This window comes from Rattus rattus, chromosome 7, assembly GCF_011064425.1.
Source record: "Rattus rattus isolate New Zealand chromosome 7, Rrattus_CSIRO_v1, whole genome shotgun sequence".
Classification (NCBI taxonomy): Eukaryota; Metazoa; Chordata; class Mammalia; order Rodentia; family Muridae; genus Rattus; species Rattus rattus.
Window position 1 is genome coordinate 62,389,105 of NC_046160.1, and position 19,632 is coordinate 62,408,736.

At 36.6% G+C, this 19,632-nt stretch overlaps 1 protein-coding gene across 1 annotated transcript; it reads left to right on the forward strand.

Annotated features, from left to right (window-relative positions):
- The first annotated feature begins 2,452 nt into the window (after positions 1-2,452).
- On the forward strand, positions 2,453-2,830 carry LOC116905700 (60S ribosomal protein L37-like). The gene has a single exon (XM_032908676.1). It carries the CDS (start codon positions 2,484-2,486, stop codon positions 2,775-2,777), a length of 294 nt encoding a protein of 97 aa, XP_032764567.1. The 5' UTR covers positions 2,453-2,483; the 3' UTR covers positions 2,778-2,830.
- Positions 2,831-19,632: the final 16,802 nt, after the last annotated feature.

Consider the following 19,632-nt stretch of genomic DNA (forward strand, 5'->3'; position numbering starts at 1 on the left):
CAACATTTGTATTTATGATAAACATTTAAAGCACTAGAGCTGGGCAAATACCTAACCCTCTAAGTTATTAAAATTTACCTCCCCATCAGTAACTCTAAGTTATAACTTGCCATGTTTCATCTAGGCAGCTCTCAACTTCAACTGGTCAGCCCTCATGGCCACATTTTCATGACTCACACCATGGTGTCTTCTCCTCTCTACACCTTCTTTTCTCTTGAGGTCCTCCTCAGACCTCCATGCCTGGAATCAAAAGTCCATTTACCCCTCTTCTCTCCAGCCAAAGACTGTCAGCATCTTTATTCAAACAATAGTTTTAAATTAAAGAGCAAGGTCATACAGTATTACTTTCTGTGGGAGAGGATTTTCTTCTCTTTGAGGCAACCAGAGCCAGTATTAAGCATTACAATACATAGCAACAGACCAATTATCAACCCTCTCCAGTCAGTGTATTCAATTAAGGCAACCATTTGTCTTATTAACTACATAGTCATGTATATTTTATGATAGTTAAGTCTAAACAGAGAATTGTGGCATCCAGAGAAGACATATACTATTAAAGCTGTCAAATTATCATCTCTCTCTAATTTTTTATAATTCATTAGAGAAATTATTTTTACTACAAAACATAAGATTCTTCTGCACTGTGATAGGAGGAAAAATCAAAGTTACTGTTATGAATATTATTTATGCAACTTTCCATTTGTTTGAAAATAAAACAAAATGAGAACATCATGTGTGTAAAGGCTATGTCAAGTTAATATTCCTGGTCATTCCAAATAGGAAGCGTTGCACAGTGGTAATGAAATTGGGAAAGTGGAAAAGTTTAAAAAGACAAAGATTACCATCATCCAATAATAGTATGTTTTTATGCCTTACTCTCTCCATTAAATGAGTCATCTGCACAAAACACAGAGAAACATGTGAATTAAATGTTATCATACATTAAGTGGACATAACAGATACTACAGAAGATTTCAGCCAAATACCATATACACATTCTACTCAACAACACAGAGAAGCTTCTCTGAAAGAGCTCACTTGCTGGGACTGAAATGATCCTTTACAAATACAGAAAGGCTGAGTCATTCTTTGTATCCTGTCTAACCACACTATAATCAAATAAAGTTGATAGAAAAAAAACACCTTAATAACTACTTAAACTCACGAATACCAAACAACTAATTAATGAATGATGAATGGGTGAAAGACGAAGTAACAAGAGAAACTTTCCCTAAGTGAAAATGAAAATACAACTCAACAAATGTACTGGGACACATTGAAAATAGTTCTATGTGGAAAATGTATAACTTTTAAGTACCTACATTAAAATGATCAGAGTGAGCAAAACTAAATGAACTTAAACTGTATGACAGAGCAATGGTGATAAAAACTGCATGGTATTGGTATAGAAATAGACAGGTTGATCAACAAAATAGAGTCCAAAACTGAGAAATAAACATACACACACACACACACACACACACACACACACACACACACACACAAACACCCCGCTATGGACACTTGATTTTTGACATAAAAGACAAAATCATACAATGAGGAAAAAAACATCTTCAACAAATGGTGCCAAACTGGATGTTTGATTATAGAATAATGCAAATATATTCAGATTAATCACACTACACAAAACTGAAATTGAAGTGAATCAAGAACCTTAGCATAAAACCAGATACAGTAAATCTAACCCAAGAGAAAGTAGGGCCTTGACTGCATTGGTACGGGAGAAAATTACCTGAACAGAACAACAATGGCTCAGGATCTAAGATCATCAATTGATAAACAGGAGCTCTTGAAATTGAAAAGCTTCTGTAAGGCAAAGGCCCCAGTTAATGGGACAAAATAGCAGCCTACCGATTGGCAAAAGATCTTCGCTAACCCTGCATCCTACAGAAGCCAAAGAACACAAGAAGATCGACTTGAAAAAGTCCAAAATACAAACCACACCAGGCCAATATGGTCTCCCGTGAAAGAAGTTTATTGAGATGACAGAGACAGGTGTCAGGGGTGAGGGTGGTGGGCAAGAGAGGGAGCAGAGAAAAAGAGAAAAGTAGAGAAAGAGAAGAGTAGAGGCCGGCCATGAGCACATGGACGGAAGGTGGGAGGGGAATAGGGAGAGAAGGAACAAAGGGGGAAGAGCATAAGAGCAAGAGAGTGAGGGGGCAAGCAGCCCCTTTTATAGTATCAGGCATACCAGGTAACTGTGGGGTGGAGCATGCCTGGCTGTTGCTAGGTAACAGTGGGGGCGGGGCTTAGAATGCTAACAGTATGAGCAAATAACGGCTGTCCCTGCCACTTATCTCCCATGTAGTGGTATGGACTAGAGATACTCTTCTTCCCCCTCACCCTTTACCATCGGTGGCAGACAGGAGAATTGGTCCTGGGGTTAATGAGATCAGGAGAACTCTCTTTTAAGAATAGAACCTGCCTCTTCCGGTCTCTTTGGCCTCGCCGGTAGAAGCAAGATGACGAAAGGAACGTCATCCTTTGGAAAGCGTCGCAATAAGACGCACACGCTGTGCCGCCGCTGTGGCTCCAAGGCCTACTACCTTCAGAAGTCGACCTGTGGCAAATGTGGCTACCCTGCCAAGCGCAAGAGAAAGTATAACTGGAGTGCCATGGCTAAGAGGCGAAACACTACCGGGACTGGTCGGATGAGGCACCTAAAGATTGTCTACCGAAGATTCAGACATGGATTCCGTGAAGGAACAACACCTAAGCCCAAGAGGGCAGCTGTTGCAACATCCAGTTCATCTTGAGGATTTCAATCGGTCATAAAATAAATGTTCTGGTTTCAAAAAAAAAAAAAAAATAGAACCTGCACCTCACCTGGAAAGCTAATAGGGCTCATCCTGGTCTGGTCTCAGGGGTGCGGGTAAGCCGGTTCTGTGGTTAAGGGCATGGTCTTCGGAGACCTGGCTCCACCACTTGTCTGGCATGCAGTGACATGAACGAAAGAAATATGGTTCCTTGCCACGACCAGCAGACAGGAGAGTTGGTTCCGTGGTATTTAGATCAGGAGAGCTGGCCCTACCCCTCACTGTGATTTCTCATAAGCGCACAGGCTGCAGCAGGGTAAAACTACCGGTACGTGCCAGGACTGAAGATGAGCAGACCCCAGGGATGAAAGAGGATGTGAGCCATCCAGCCCAGATCGTCGCCTGCTACAGCGCTTGAAATACCAGCCTTGCAACTTGCCTTGGCAACACAGTACAACTGGCCCCGATAGCCTGGTGTATATGAACAAGCCCCAAAGGAATGGGATTGGGAGAGCTGGCACTGCCCTTGATAGCTGTGGCATTGGATGAGCTGGCCCGGGGGAGGGCAGGGCAGGAGAACTGAACCTGGTGGTGGAGGTACAGGAGAGCTGACAGGGTGACCAGTTCAGATAACTCTTAGGCCCAGATCCAGGCCTTTAAACTGGTCCACCTCAAACATCGACTCCATTGATGAACTGCTGGAGTTTATGAAGGAGCCTGTCCGGCAGATCATAAACTAACGGATCTCTATGACACAGGGCAGCAACAGGATATCTTAGAGGAGTCCCAGTGGGGATCCATTATTGATAGTGTAGCACAAGTCAGAGGCTTCAAACCAGACTTGAATGAACATATGCAAGCAAGGAAATGGGACAAGCTGTGACACAATATAGCTTCTGCAATGAGATTTTTTTTTCTTCTGTTGAGGGAGAGACTGGGGTACAAGATGTGAAATTCATAAAGAACCAATAAAATAGTTTTTGAAAATAAAAAAAAAAGTCCAAAATACTCCCAATTAAAAAAGGAGTACAGAGCCAAACAGATGTTACAATAGAGGAAACTTGAAAGCCAAGAAGCATTTAAAGAAATGTTCATTTGCCTAAAAATTTCTCACTGATAAGTGGATATTAGGCAAAAACGGTTAGATAACCAATATACAATTCACAAACCATATGAAGCTCAAGAAGAAGGAAGACGAAAGTATGGATGCTTCAGTCCTTCTGAAAAGGGAGAACAATCTTTCAGTCTTCTTCTGTGCCTGGGCGTTAACCCAATGGCACAGCTCTCTGGACCCAAATCCTGCCAGGAGAGAGCTGGTCTCCCAGGAGTGCTGTTACACGTGAGATAAACATTTTTACTCCAATAACTGGCCAAAGAGAGACCTGAGAAGAGAACACAGGGATCAGGAACAGCAGAACTACAGGACGGGATCGTTCTGGTCTCTGTCTGTGCCCCTGAGTTAACCCTGTGGCACAGAACTCGAGACTCAATCACAACCTGATAGAGCTGGTCTCCCAGAAACATTAACACACCTAAGAACACAGGCTCATAGGATCATAGGAGGGACAGGCTTCAGGTAGAGAGATCAAGACCAATTAATACCACAGATAACCAGATGGCAAGAGATAAGTTCAAGAACCTAAACAACAGAACCAAGGCTACTTGTCATCTTCAGAACCCAGTACTCCCACTACAACAAGTCCTAGATACCCCAACACAATGGAAAAGCAAGATTTTAATTTAAAATCCTATCTCATGATGAAAATAGAGAACTTTAAGAAGGGCATGACTAAGCCACTTAAAGAAATACAGGAGAACACAGTTAAACAGGTAGAAGCCGTTAAAGAGAAACATGAAAACCCTTTAAAGAATTACAGGAAAACACAAACAAGTTAAGATGAACAAAACTATACAGAATCTAAAAATGGAAATAAAAACAATAACAAAATCACAAAGGGAGATGTCCTGTAGATAGAAAACAGGAAAAAGTTCAGGAGTCATAGATGCAAGCATCAACAACAAAATACAAGGGATACAAAGAAAATATCAGAGACAGAAGACAACATAGAAAACATTGACATAACAGTCAAAGAAAATACAAAATGGAAAAATCTTCTAACCCAAAACATCCAGGAAATACAGAACAAAGAAGATTAAACTTAAGGATGATAGGTATAAAAGAGAGCGAAGATTCTCAACTTAAAGGGCCACTAAATATCTTCAACAAAATTATAAAAGAAAACTTCCCTAACCTAAAGAAAGAGATGACCATAAACATAAAAGAAGCCCGCAGGTCTACAAATAAACTGGATCAGAAAAGAAATCCCTCTCATCGTAAAAACAAAATCAAAACATCAAATGCATGAAGCAAAGAAAGAACATTAAAATCAATGTGACATAGGCCAAGTAAAATATAAAGGTAGACCTGTCAGAATTACACCAGACTTCTCACCAGAGACTTAAAAAGCCAGAGCAAATGTAATCCATACCCTAAGAGAACATAAATGCCAGCCCAGGCACTATATCCAGCAAAACTCTCAATTAACAAAGATGGAGAAACCAAGATATTCCATAACAAAACCAAATTGCACAATATCATTGCAAAAATCCAGCCTGACAAAGGATAGTAGATAGAAAATTCCAGCACGACGAGGGAAACTACACCCTAGAAAAAGCAAGAAAGAAATCTTCTATCAACAAACACAATAAAAATAACAACAAAAATAACAGAAAGCAACAATTCTTTTTCTTTAATATCTCTTAAAATCAATGGACTCAATTCCCTAATAAAAAGACATCGACTAAAAGACTGGTTAATTAAACATGACCCAGCAGTTTACTCTGTACAGGAAATGCACCTGAGTGACACAGACAGATACCATCTCAGAGTGAAAGGCTGGAAAAAAAATTCCAAACAAATGGATACAACAAACAAGGTGCAGTAGCCCTTCTAATATAGAATAAAATCTATTTTCAACCAAAAGTTTTCAAAAACATAAGGAAGAATACTTCATATACATTGAAGGCAAAATCTACTAAGACAAAATCTCAATTCTGAACATCTGTGCTCCAAAGGCAAGGGCACGACATTAATAAAAGAAACCTTACTAAAACTCAAAGCACACATCGGACCTCACACAATAATAGTGGGAGACTTCAACACCACCCTCTCATCAATGGACAGATCGTGGAAACAGAAACCAAACAGAGAAACAGTGAAACTAAGAGAAGTTATGAACCAAATGGATTTAACAAATTTCTATAGAATATTTCATCCTGAAGCAAAAGAATGTATCTTCTTCTCAGCACCTAATGGTACCTTCTCCAAAATTAACCATATAATCAGTCACAAAACATGCCTCAAAATGATTCCATGCATCCTATCAGATCACCACAGACTAAGGCTGGTGTTCAATAACAAAACAAAAACAAACAAATAAAAAAAACCAGAAGGCCCACATACACATGGAAGCTGAACAAGGCTCTACTCAATGATAACTTTTTCAAGAAAGAAATTAAAGACTTCTTTGAATTTAATGAAAATTTAATGAAAGCACAACATACCCTAATTTATGGGACACAAAGAAAATAGTGTTAAGAGGAAAACTCATAGCTCTGAATGCCTCCAAATTAAACTGGAGAAAGCATACACTAGCAACTCGACAGCACACCTAAAAGCTCTAGAACAAAAAGAAGCAATTCACCCAAGAGGAGTAGACAGCAGAAAATAATCAACTCAGAGCTGCAATCAACCAAGGAGATACAAAACAGCTATACAAAGAATCAACAAAACCATGATCTGGTTCTTTAAGAAAATAAACAAGATAGATAAACCCTTAGCCAGACTAACCAGAGGGCACACAGAGAGTATCCAAATTAACAAAATGAGAAATGAAAAGGGAGACATAACAACAGACACTGAGGAAATTTAAAAAATGATCTGATCCTACCACAAAAGTCTATACTCAGAAAACTGGAAAATCTAGAGGAAATGGACAACTTTCTAGACAGATACCAGGTACCAAAGTTAAATCAGGAACAGGTAATCCAAAATCAGGAGCGGATAAACCAACTAAACACTCCCCAAACCCCCCAAAAAATAGAAGCAGTCATTAAAAGCTTCCCAACCAAAAACAGTTCAGGACAAGATGGGTTTAATACAGAATTCCATCACACCTTCAAAGAAGACCTAATACCAATACTTTTCAAACTATTTGACAATTCTTTAAAATATACCTGTTTAAAACTTGATTAACTTTCACAGAGAAGTCCAAAACAGTACAGACACTGATCTGACTTAAACGTAGAATCTAAAAGTCTCAGCAAATGAGAATAGAAGCAGGAGTGACCATGGGTAGCAATGAATAAAGAAGAAATATAGATTAAAGTGTTCAATATTTCAGTCAGTCTTGAAATAACTAACTAATAACTATATATTTCAAAACTTTCTATGGGAGAAGTTTTTAATATATTTGGTAGTTTGAATGAAAAGGCCCCCAGAAGCTCATGAAGAAAGGCACTATTATGATGTGTACTGTGGTTTGGAGTAGGGGTGGCCTTGTAGGAAGTGTGTCACTGAGGATAGGTTTTGAGGTTTTGAAACTACAAGTAAGGTCCAATGGCTCACTCTCTCTTCCTGCTACCTGCAAATCTGGATGTAGAACTCTCAGTATTAACTCTCCAGTATTAAGTCTACCTGCATGCTACCTTGCTTTCTGCCATTATAATAATGGACTAAACCTTTAAACCCTAAGCCAAGCCCAATTGCATGCTTCCTTAATAAGAGTTGTCATGGTGATAGCATCTCTTCATAATAGACCCCTAAGACAATATCCCTTACAATAACAATACAATGCTAAGTTGATGAGCTGAAAAATGTGATAACTACTTTGAACTTTCCTGAAAATTTTTGTACCATTTCTTTCTTTTGTTGTTTGTGTCCATTCTATGTCAGTCATTTGGAAGTCAAGGGACAACTTCCAAGTGGTTTTTCCCTTCTACCATGTGAGTCCCAAAGAGATACCTAAGTTCCTTAGGCTTGGTAGCAAGTACCTTTACCCACTGAGTCACCTCAAGATCCCCTTTCTGCGGCAATTTATATCTAAGTGGGAACATTATGTTAGAATCCACAAATATATGCTATACAATTATTACTTGACATTAAAATATTTTTAAAATTTAAAAATTTAAAAAGTTAATCACTCTGAATTCTTTTGCCCAGGGGGACAGATTCCCAAATCCATCTATCTTTTGACAAAATGCCAAATGCATCTTGGGACTTGATTTATACCTTCCCCCACTGGGATTCTGCAGCAGAATTATTCCCTAGTTATATTTACAGATTACATGTTTATATATGAATTGACTTGTACTTTTACGCACACAATGTAGAAGCTACTAACATCATTTTGGGATAACGGCTATAGAAATATTTACAAACTTTACCTTCTCTTTTCTCTGATTCATATGGGGATAATTTCATAGAAACCATGTTACTCCAAAGAAGCACAGCTATAATGCCACATACTATGTTCAGAGTAAGTCAGTTGTCTGAAGTTTAAATATGACATAATGAGATGCAGAGACCATGGCAGTGTTTCTCTGAAGTCATTTTCTGTTTCTCCTACATGTCTTTACCCTACAGGGACTTCACACTTTTACCCAAAACTGTTCCTGTAACGAATGGCTAGGGAGTCCCAAAATACAGTACTCAGGATGTGACAGAACCTGTGTATTCATGTGAACAAAAGATGCATGTATTGTAGGAGTCTGTCACTTAAGAATTTATTCATGAAGATTGGTGAATAGACTTTATTCTTTCCACATCTATGTCTACTTCTCGATTCAAGTACTAGAGCTTCTGAAATATAATTGCACATTTTTATTTTAAGCTTTCTTCATTTTTGTTGATTACAAATATATACATTCTCAACAATATACATACTTACAAACTAAAATGGTATGCCTTTAAAACACATCGCAATATTCTTTGTTTATATGAATTTGTATAACACAGAAGCCAAATAAACTTTTAAAACCCCTGCTAATATAATAAAATAAATGCTTTTATAATAAATAAAATAATTTATCAATATTAATTGGAAAAACGTTTATAACTATAATAATAAAGAGGCTCTAGGCACTCTTGTTTTCTATTTTTCCCAAGTCAGTTTGTTTTACATTCTCATTGCAGTGCCTACTTTTGCATTTTTTAATTTTTATGAAATTGAATATAATTTCTGCATTAACATATTATAAGTTCATTGTGTTTTTTAACCAGCATTTTGAGAATCTCCTATAAGCATAAAGTATTCACATCATTTCCATGACTCTGTACCTATCTAACTTCTTCTGCCTCCCCATTCAAACTTATGCCCTTTTTTTAATTATTATTGTATTATACACACACATAAAACTATATATATACACACACAATTCATAATTTATTTAGTGTTGTTGGAAAGTTTATGTGTTAACCAGCCATTTGAGACTATATAAAAGGCACATAATGCCCATGGAGTGGGGGAGAGAGAGAGAGAGAGAGAGAGAGAGAGAGAGAGAGAGAGAGAGAGAGAGAGAGATTTTTTCTAAGAATTTATCTTTATTTTCTGACTGTGGTACTTCATAAATCTTTTACTAGGCTTCATAGATTCATTTACTCATTGATTTTTATATTTAGGTCTATTATCTATTTAGAGCTTTTTTTTTTCATCTGTGGGGCATGAATGTAAATTTCGGGCATATTTATGTCAAAATATTTGCAAACCACTTTTTTTTGAAAGTCTGTCATTTCTTCTACATAGTTCATTTTAGCTTCGGTAAAAAATAGTTTTGTTTATGACCAGCCTAGGAAGCAAGGAAAGACCATGTTTCTTAAAATAGAAAATACCCAACACACATGGTCTTGTAGTTCAATTTCCATTTTTTTTAATCTGTCAACTGCTCATGTTTACTGAACCAATGACAGTCTTGCTTGGTGCATTTCATAGAGAAAATTCAAGGTTCCGTCTGTCTTTCATTGATTCCATCTGCTCTTTTCTTCCTTTTTCTAATTTATGACATGTTTTGGATTGCTAAGCCTTTAGTATGATTCTTTTTATATCCTTTTTGGATAATAGCATAAGAACACAGTATGAAATATTTATTCTCAGACATTTTGTTACTTATATATTGGTTAAGTGCCCCCAAGGGGAGCTTGAAAAAGAGATTCTACCATTGGGACATAAACCATAGGTATTCTCTCTCTCTCTCTCTCTCTCTCTCTCTCTCTCTCTCTCTCTCTCTCTCTCTCTCTCTCTCTCTCTCTCTCGCTGTGTGTGTGTCTTTGTCAATGTCTCTCTATGTCTTTCCATGTCTCTCTCTGTCTCCCTCTCTTTTATTCTCTCTGTATCTATCTGTCTCTATTCCTCCCTATCCTGTGTGTGTGTGTGTGTGTGTGTGTGTGTGTGTGTGTGTGAGGTATGTGTGTGTACTACAGAATGAATCATTCCAAACCATTGCCTTGGATAATTTAATTTCTTGAGTGATAAAATGGTAATAATGTTAACACAGATAGTAAAAAGTGTAATGACTTTCTTTTAATTCTTTAATTATCTTTGAATATGTTGAGAAACAATTCATATATCTTATAACTGAACTATTATAAAAGTCCAAATTTTGTGAAATGATAGCTGTGCAACCAATACCATATTCTAACTTTTTGATTTTGTGTTATTCTTTTAGTATGTGGGTTTTCTGTTGTTTTTGTTGTTATTGAAGTCTAGCCTTAGTTCATGGTGAACTGATAGGGTGTATAGGATTATTTTAATGTTCTTGAATATTTTGAGGCTTATTTTGTGACTGATTATATGGCCAATTTTGAAGAAGGTATCATAAGGTGTTGAGAAAAGGTATATTCTTTTGTTTTAGGGTGAAATGTCCTGTATATATTGATTAAATCCATTTGGTTTATAACCTCTATTAGTTTCACTGTGTCTCTGTTTAGTTTCTGTTTCAATGACCTGCTTTTTTGGCAAGAGTGGGGTGCTGAAGTCTCCCAATATTATTGTGTGGAGATCAGTGTGTTTTGAGCTATAGTAAAGGTTTGGGTTTTTTTGTTTTGTTTTGTTTTGTTTTGTTTTTTTCTTTTGGTTTTTTGAGTTTTTGTTTTGGTTTGTTTTGGTTTGGTCTGTTGTTGTTGATGTTTTTATTTTTTGATCAATGTTGATACCCTTGCATTTGGGTCATAGATGTTCAGAATGGAGAGTTTCTCCTGGTGGATTTTTTGCTTTGATGAATACGAATTGTCCTTCCTTATCTTCTTTGATAACTTTTGGTTGAAAGTCTATTTTACTGGATATTAGAGTGGGAACTGCTCTTTGTTTTTTGAGACTATTTGCTTGGAATAAGTTTTTCTAACCTTTTATTCTGAGGTTGTGCCTGTCTTTGTCATTGAGGTGTGTTTCTTGTATGCAACATATTGCTGGATCCTGCTTGTGTATCCAGTGTGTTAGCTTATATATTTTTACCTTGAAAGACATTAAAAACAAATGATTATTAGTTCCTGATAAGTTTGTTGCTGTACGTGTCATTATCTGTATGTGATTCTTTCCTTTCAGATTTGTTGTGAGATGATTAATTTCTTGTTTTTCATTTGTTATAGGTACCCTCCTTGTGTTGGAGTTTTCCTTCTAGAATCCTCTATAGGGCTGAATTTATAGATAAATATTGTTTAAATTTGGTTTTATCCTGGAATATTTTGGTTTCTCCACCTATAATGATTGAGAATTTTGCAGGGTATAGTATCCTAGGATGGCAATTGTGTTCTCTTAGTGTCTGTATGACCTCTGTCCAGGCTCTTCTGGCTTGTAATGTCTCTGCTAAGAAGATGAGTAATTCTGATAAGTCTCCCTTTATATATTACTTGGCATTTTTCCCTTACAGCTTTTAATATTGTTTGTTCTGTGAATTTGTTCTTTGGATTATTATATGATGAAAGGATTTTCTTTTCTGGTTCAATCTATGTGCTGTTCTATAGACTTCTTGTACATTTATGGTAATCTCATTTCTTTGATGACTTACGATGGTGAACATGTCTTTAAGTGATTCTAAGCCATTCAGTGTTCTCAGTTGAGATTTCTTTGTTTAGCTCTGTACCCCATTTTTAATAGGGTTATTTGGCTCTCTGGAGTATAACTTCTTGAGTTCTCTATATATTTGGGATATTGGTCCTCTATCAGATGTAGGAATAGTAAAGATCTTTTCCCAATCTGTTGGTTGTCATTTTGTCCTAATGACAGTGTCCTTTGACTTACAGAAGCTTTGCAGCTCTATGAGTCCCATTTGTTTATTCTTGGTCTTAGAGCAAAAGCCATTGGTGTTTTGTTCAGGAAATTTTCCACAGTGCGCATGTAATCAAGGAGACTCTTCCCCATTTTTTTCTATTAGGTTAGTGTATCTTGTTTGATGTGGAGGTCCTTGATCCACTTGGACTTAAGCTTTGTACACAGTGATAAGAATGGATCGATTTGCATTCCTCTGCATGCTGACCTCCAGTTGAACCACCACCATTTGTTGAAAATGCTATCTTTTTTCCATTGAATGGTTTTAGCTCCTTTGTCAAAGATCAAGTGACCATAGATGTGTGGGCTCATCTCTGGGTCTTCAATTCTATTTCACTGCTCTACCTGCCTGTCTCTTTCAACCCACATAAAGTCCCTTACTTATAAGATAAAACATGTCCTTGGTCCTAGAAGAAGATTCAAAAGACAAAGCAGTACTCAAGCAAACATGAGTATCTAAGTTCATATAATTAGAAACAATGTAAAACCATCTGTAGTAGCACACATCTTTTATCCATATACACCTATAAGGAAATGAGAGGAAGAGGAGGCAGAAGAGGCAGAAAAATCCTTAGACATTCACAGGTCAGTTAACCTTGTAGTTTTAATGAACAACAAAGAGAATCTCTTTAAACAATGTGGAAGGAACCATGGTCATACTCTGACCATCACATATAAGAAAACACACATATATGTACAATATACATCACATTCATGTGAACTAACTCTTGGACTACAGTCTAAATGTATCTTTTGTATGAGGAAGTAAAAGCAAATCTTAGACCTCATCAGAAAAATATTTTTGTTAAGTGGATAGCAATTAATGGAGAAACTCAGAAATGGTCTTAGTGTAGAGAATAAGCAACCAGGGAGGACTTAGCCTCAAATGGGCTGTTTATATCAAATCCTTTGTCCAAGATTCAGGGACTCCATCAAAGAGGTGACAGAAAGATTGGTAGAGCCAGAGGTCAGGAGGGAGGATGTCGAAAGTGTCTTAATGAACATACTACATTTCTGAATTCACAGGAGCTAACATTGCCTGCACAAATCCTGTACAAGAGGAAATCATTCAACATTATAACATAAATTGTGGAGCCCAATTTTGGATGTTTGATGGCTTCTAGCAGAGAAGAGTCCAATTCTTATACTGACAAATTCCAAAGGGTTATCTTTTCCTTGTCTGTTTGTTTAGGTTTTATTTGGGGGAGTGGGTGCTGGTTTTTGTTGTTTTTTGCATCAAAGGCATGACTGACATGAGACAGAAAGACGACTACTAAACATACACTTAATTTTAAATAAATTTAAATTTAAAAGTTTAAAAAAAACAGACAGGGTGAACATTTTAATAGTAACACACAAAATAACCATCATTTAAACGTTCAATGTCTATGACGACACACTAAGATTGCTGTGTAACAAAATAGATTTATTGTCACAGTAGGGACATTCATTCTGCCTCTAAAAATTAAGGCACTCACATAGACACAGTATAATCTCCATGCCTGATGAATATCTTGTCAAAAACAAAAAGCAAGCAAACAAACATAAAACCCTTTCCGTGTAATTTCAAAACAAAAGTACAAAGCTGTATTTCATTTGGAATTGGCCACACAGTGCCTTCTCAACATGCACGTACTATGATATTAGATATGAGAGTCTCTTTTCTTTTTCCTACATTCATTTTATCATTAAAACCGTTTCTCTTTGAGCTGATTCATACAGACTCTGGTGATTTTACAATAATGGAAAGTTTCAGAAGGCAGTACACATTTTTGACCTCGAGATGTATTACAAGAAGCTTCCCTAAGATTCTCTCATACCAGACAGTCAGGAATTTGCTGTCTATTTAGACTTAGTTTGCTCAGTTGTATCTTTTGCCATCCATAGTTACAGAATGGAACAAAGAATGATATTAGATACAAACCTCTCCTTTTTCCTAGGCTGTATACCTTTCTAGATAGTGAATGTGATGGTCCTCAGTTACATGTGCATCCCAAATGATGCATAGCTGGCTGGAGACAGGTGGACACATCTGTTCCAGTCTATCAGGCCTGACTCACACTGTGTTCTGTAATCATTATTGTTTTTATCCCAAATTACAGTGTCAATCTGTTCAGAATTAATATGTATTACTCTGCCACTTGCTACACAATTTCTAGCTTATTTGTTGGACCAAATCCTGCCATAATCACTTTGGCACAATTCCCCTTGAAAATCTAAAGGAGAGAATGTGTATCCAGAGGTTATGCTTCCATCACATGTCAAAGGATGTTTGTACATAAGTGGATAATATTGCTATTCCCAATGAGTACTTTCTTGTGTCAATAGAAATAGCTTGCTTAGGTGTTCACTGTACTGGTTTAAATAGGTTTTAATCACTTTTTTTAAATGCATGTTATACCCTGGGTTGATTGTTCTCATTATGAAAAGGAAGGATTGGCATGTTATTTATTTCATTCAGAATGAAGCTTATATTTTAATACTTGAGAAATTATAATTTTAATTTCCTCTTGCCTTTTATGTCCAGTAATTGATAGAAACTATAAGTCCTCGAAGCTACAATTCTGCTTTATTATAATGTGATGAATCACTATATTACAACTTTATTTCTCTTTGCTCTTCCATGTTCCCTGCAGCTATCTAAATACGTAGAATTTATTGAGGAGAAAAAAGTTATTAATTCATAATTATTATGTAAAGGTTAATTGGCTAACATTCTCTAAACGACTTTCCCACCAGCTAGTGATTTTCCTCTACTTTTTCCTTCTGGTTGATAGAGAGAAATGTGAGTCTCAGAAGCTGATGAAATTTAAAAGCAAACTATTTTTATATGGGTTCTGAAATCAGATAGATTAGGAGGATATATGAGTATCATACTCCATAAACATATGTTTTAAATTCTCAAAAGTGTAAATATAATAAAACTAGAAAGACTGCAAATACTACAAAGACCAAAGTTTTGAGCAGAGCTGCTATGCTGTGGGCCATTGGACCAGCCACTGCACTTGCCTGCTGTAGTGTGTTGAAGGGAAGTAGTGTCTGGGCAATATGAATCCTGTTTACCTGATGTAACATACATGAGGAAGTTATGACCTCAACTGAGGTCAGACCAGAGAAAAATAATCAAAATCAGCCTCTCATCTTGATGTCTCCTTTAACTTTAGTACAAGTAGAGAAGGCTGAATAAAGGATGCTTATAGCCAGGTGGCCCCAACTCATTGCTAGGCATTGCCCAATAACTCCCTTCAGTCTATCATGATAACTATGTGCAGCCTGCCTAAAGCATTTGAACAAACTGCTTTGCAATTATTAGACATGTTATGAGAAAATGTGAACAGCTTTGACCAGCAAATTTTCAATATATTTCTCCCCTCAGGCAAGAATAAAACTTAAAATAAAACTCCTGAGACTCTGACATTCTTCTCAGCACATAACACATACCAGGAGAGAATAAAAGAAAAAAAAGACATGAATATTTGAAAAGGCCTTTTGAATCTTGCAGGCATAAAATAGAAATATATATCATTCACACAGTCCTGGAGTCCATGCAGATATGCACTGAAAGACAGGCTCTGTACTGCTGTCCTCTACTGATATGTCAAAGGAAAAGGATTCATTCTCACCTTTTCAGGGTGTCTGTCATTAGATACATTAATATGGATGAACCAACATAAAATCAAAAAGCAGTAAGAGAGGTGAGCTTAAAGGGCTAGATTTTAAGTATATTTAAGTTGGGCTTTAATTTGAGGGCTACATGTTGAGGATCTATAATTACCTTTCTGTCTCCACTTACCCAGGAAGGAGAAAAAAGAGGGCTAATTAGATTTCTCTAAAGTCCACTTGTCAGCATTTCAGTAAACATTCCTCAAGCTTTCCAATAAATGAAAGAACGAACTGATGCTGACAGGAGTTGAACAAGATTGCTTTTTTTCTGTCATAGCTTCTGTTATTTTGATGTATTATATTTAAACTAAAATACAGGATTTGCTTTTCCAACACATTCTGTAACTGAAAATTGTGTTCCCTCTCCAAAACTTAAGCAACAATTCTTACACATTTTATTAACAAAATTCTTATCGAGTCAATTATAAGCATAGCTATTTCTATAAAAGTATATATTCAAAACTAACTTTCAGTTAATTTATATCTCATCACTACATATTACCCTGATAAAATATAGGTTAATAATGATGTCACAATTATACTGGGATGCACTGTGACGCTTTTAGTAGGAGATAACTTGTCATTAATATGCAAAAAATGTATTCAATGCCTTGGCAATGATCTTGAAGGAGAAAAACATACAATATTGTTGATAGGGTAATAGGATTTAACCAGAGTATTTTATATCTAAAATTATGTTTTAACTGCACAGTGCAATCCTAAATTATTTTATTAAAGTAAACTAGACTAAACTGCATTTCATAAAGTACAAGTTTAATAAAACACAAAAAGAAAAGGACACAAGAAAAGGTTATTTTTTATAATTTCTGAACATATAAAATAACTGTCAAATTTTATATTTCATTATTAATATCATGTGCCAGGATTGGTTTTTAAAATCTACTTAAAAACCAAAACAAAACAAAAAAATTTCCTGACTTAGTTCAATATCTAAATTTAGCAGGAATTATGACATTACCTTAAGAAATTACAAATTATATTTGGTAACATATTCTTTAATATTTTTAGTAAATGTTTAACTATGAGTAATTTCAGATTTAATGTGGAGTCTCACATGTGCTTTCTTAGTGATGATATTTTCCATATCTGTCCCATTCCTATTATCACAGACTCAGTGCCAATGGTTACAGAGTTGATTCATTTTTGCAGGCCTTTGCACTTATGACCGTTGTCTGTGCAGAGAGCTCACACAGAATACTAGAGTGTTTCTAGATTTCATCAGGGCATCACACAGCATACAGTCTCAAACAGCTTTTCAGTCTTTTCTTTTCTAACCTTGACAGTTTTCTTTTTATTTTTCTATTAATCATTCCCTTCATTTATATCTCAAATGACATCCCACTTCCTGGTTACATCTCCACAAACCCCCATCCCATATACACCCTCTCTCCCTCCCCTATACCACCATGAGTGTGTTCTCCCACCCACCCAACTTCTCTGGTCAATCATCACCCTACACTGGGACATCAAACCTCCACAGGACCAAGGGCCTCCCCTCTCATTGCTCTTTCAAGGCCATCCTCTGCTACATATATATCTGGAGTCATGGGTCCCTCCCTGTACACTCCTTGGTTAGTGGTCTAGTTTCTGCAAGCACTGGGTGGTCTGGCCAGCAAGACCTGCCTACTGGTGTATTAGTGACAAGACTGGTTTTCAGGTGAAGTTACAGCTTTCCTGGTTGGTAATAAGAGTGTGATACTGTAAACTTGGAAAGTCATATGTCATAGAGAAGACACTCTTGTTGCTTTTCTGAAAGGTTCCATCGTCACACTGCTTTTTAAATATTTATTCCCAGATGCATATGACTAGTACTGATTGGATTCAGTGAGTTACTTAAATAAAAAGGGGACATGAAGTTGGGAAAAATATGATAATTGGGACTCTGGATGGGGACAAATGAGTTATAGTCAATGGGCAGGTATACTATATTTAAAAATAAGTAAAAAGATTAAAATTGAATATTTAGTGGAATGTGAATCAAGTTGAGATTGGCGAATAATTTCACTAGATGGGTTAGACAGAGATGAATGGTTTTGTGGAAGAATCTCACCTAAGTGAGGTACCTCTCTTCTCATGTACTATATGTGAATGGACACATGGTATCAACATGCTATATAACAAGCATGTTTACCAGAGAAATGGGTGAACATCGTTTCTAACAGGTCTCTTTGCTGTAAATACATTTCAACAATACTCTATACTTTATTACTATTTAAATTTTTCTGGGAAAATTACTTTTATTTTCATTTTATTTTTCAGATTATAATTACATTGTCTCTTTATCCCTTTTCAACCCCTAAATGCTCCCACATCTGTCTCCTTTCTCTATTTCAAAATACTGGTATTTTGAATCAATGATTTGAATTTCATACTGATTTATTTCTAAATAGAACATGTTCAATCCGTAGAACACTATGTGCATGTATTTCTTTTCAGGGATGTGCATTTGGCACTGGACAGCCAGGTGGGTATATTTCCCTGGAAAATGCCACCTCTTCTGCCTAGTTTTCCTCAATTGCCTGTAGTTCTTAATGTAAAGTTGAGGCTTTCTCCCATCCACTTTGGCATGTCATTTGGTGTTGTCCTCGTTTACCTCATGTTTGGGCAGTCTGACTGATGAGAGTTTATGGGTCTTGCATCCAGCATTACTACAAGATACAATATTAATCAAACTACTTGATCTTATGGCTCCTTACCTGAGCCTTGGGTGCAGGAATGTTTGTAAATGTATCCATTGAACATTGGCTGCACAACTCTGTATTTTATTTTGAAAAAAAGTATCACTGTCTTTATTGTGAAAGTGCATCATAGATTGAGTGCTCATGCTTTTAAATAGAGCAGGGCAGCTCCCACAAAACTTCCCTTTTGTATGAGGCATTTCATGCTCGTTTTCTATCAGTAAGGAGTCAGGACTAAAGTGCTACCAAGTATTAAAAAAAGAACAATAATCTGATTAAGCAGAAGTCAGAAATCTGAGGGAGTTGAGTCTATCTGAGAATATTGAAAGGAGGGAATTCAGCTGGGCTCAAAAGAAGAATGGAAAGAGGGTAGAGGGGACTGGTTGATGTCAAGGAACAGGCATCAAGAGCAACTTGTAGAGGGAGAACAAGGAGAAAGGAAACAAAGGGCTCATACCTAGTGCCCAAAACCAAGATGAATAACACCTGCCGTGAGTGTATCCAAAGACAGCACTCTGGGTAGCCCAGATGCATGGTCTAGGGTGCCACCATGGCTACAGAAAGCCACTCATTAGAAAAATAAAAGCTATACAGTGGCCATTATAAATATTTCAACTTTTAAAACTAGGTAGTGTTGGTTACTCTGAAGAGAGCCATATCTCTATTGCACAGTAATAGAAAGTCTGCTCTGATGCCTGTGTGTAAACAATCCCTTCTCATCAGTGACTTCAGGACTCAGAAAAACAGCAAAAGGGATGTATTAGAATAAAATATCACATATTTATAACCTCAAAACACAATTTCCTCATCTATAATTCTCCCACTTCTACATTGCCATTCATGCTATGTGGTTTCCAGGAAGTCTCTTCAACACTGCCAGCTCCGTTTGCATTTATCCTCTTCTCATGACATTACAATCCCCAACAACCAACTGGATTTTAAAAGCCTTTGGCTTTCTCAACATGTGTGGAGATCCTAGGAATGATTCCTCTGAGGCCTTACCTTCCATAACAAGCACTAACTCTTGAGCCATTGTGTGGAGTTCATTGTTCTTTGGGGGCAGATAATACTATAATTTGTTGTAGGCTAAATTCACTTATTTCTCAGATTTTGAAACATTAATTGGAGAAAACAGTTACATCTACATAAAGTAATGAAAGCTTAGTTATTCCT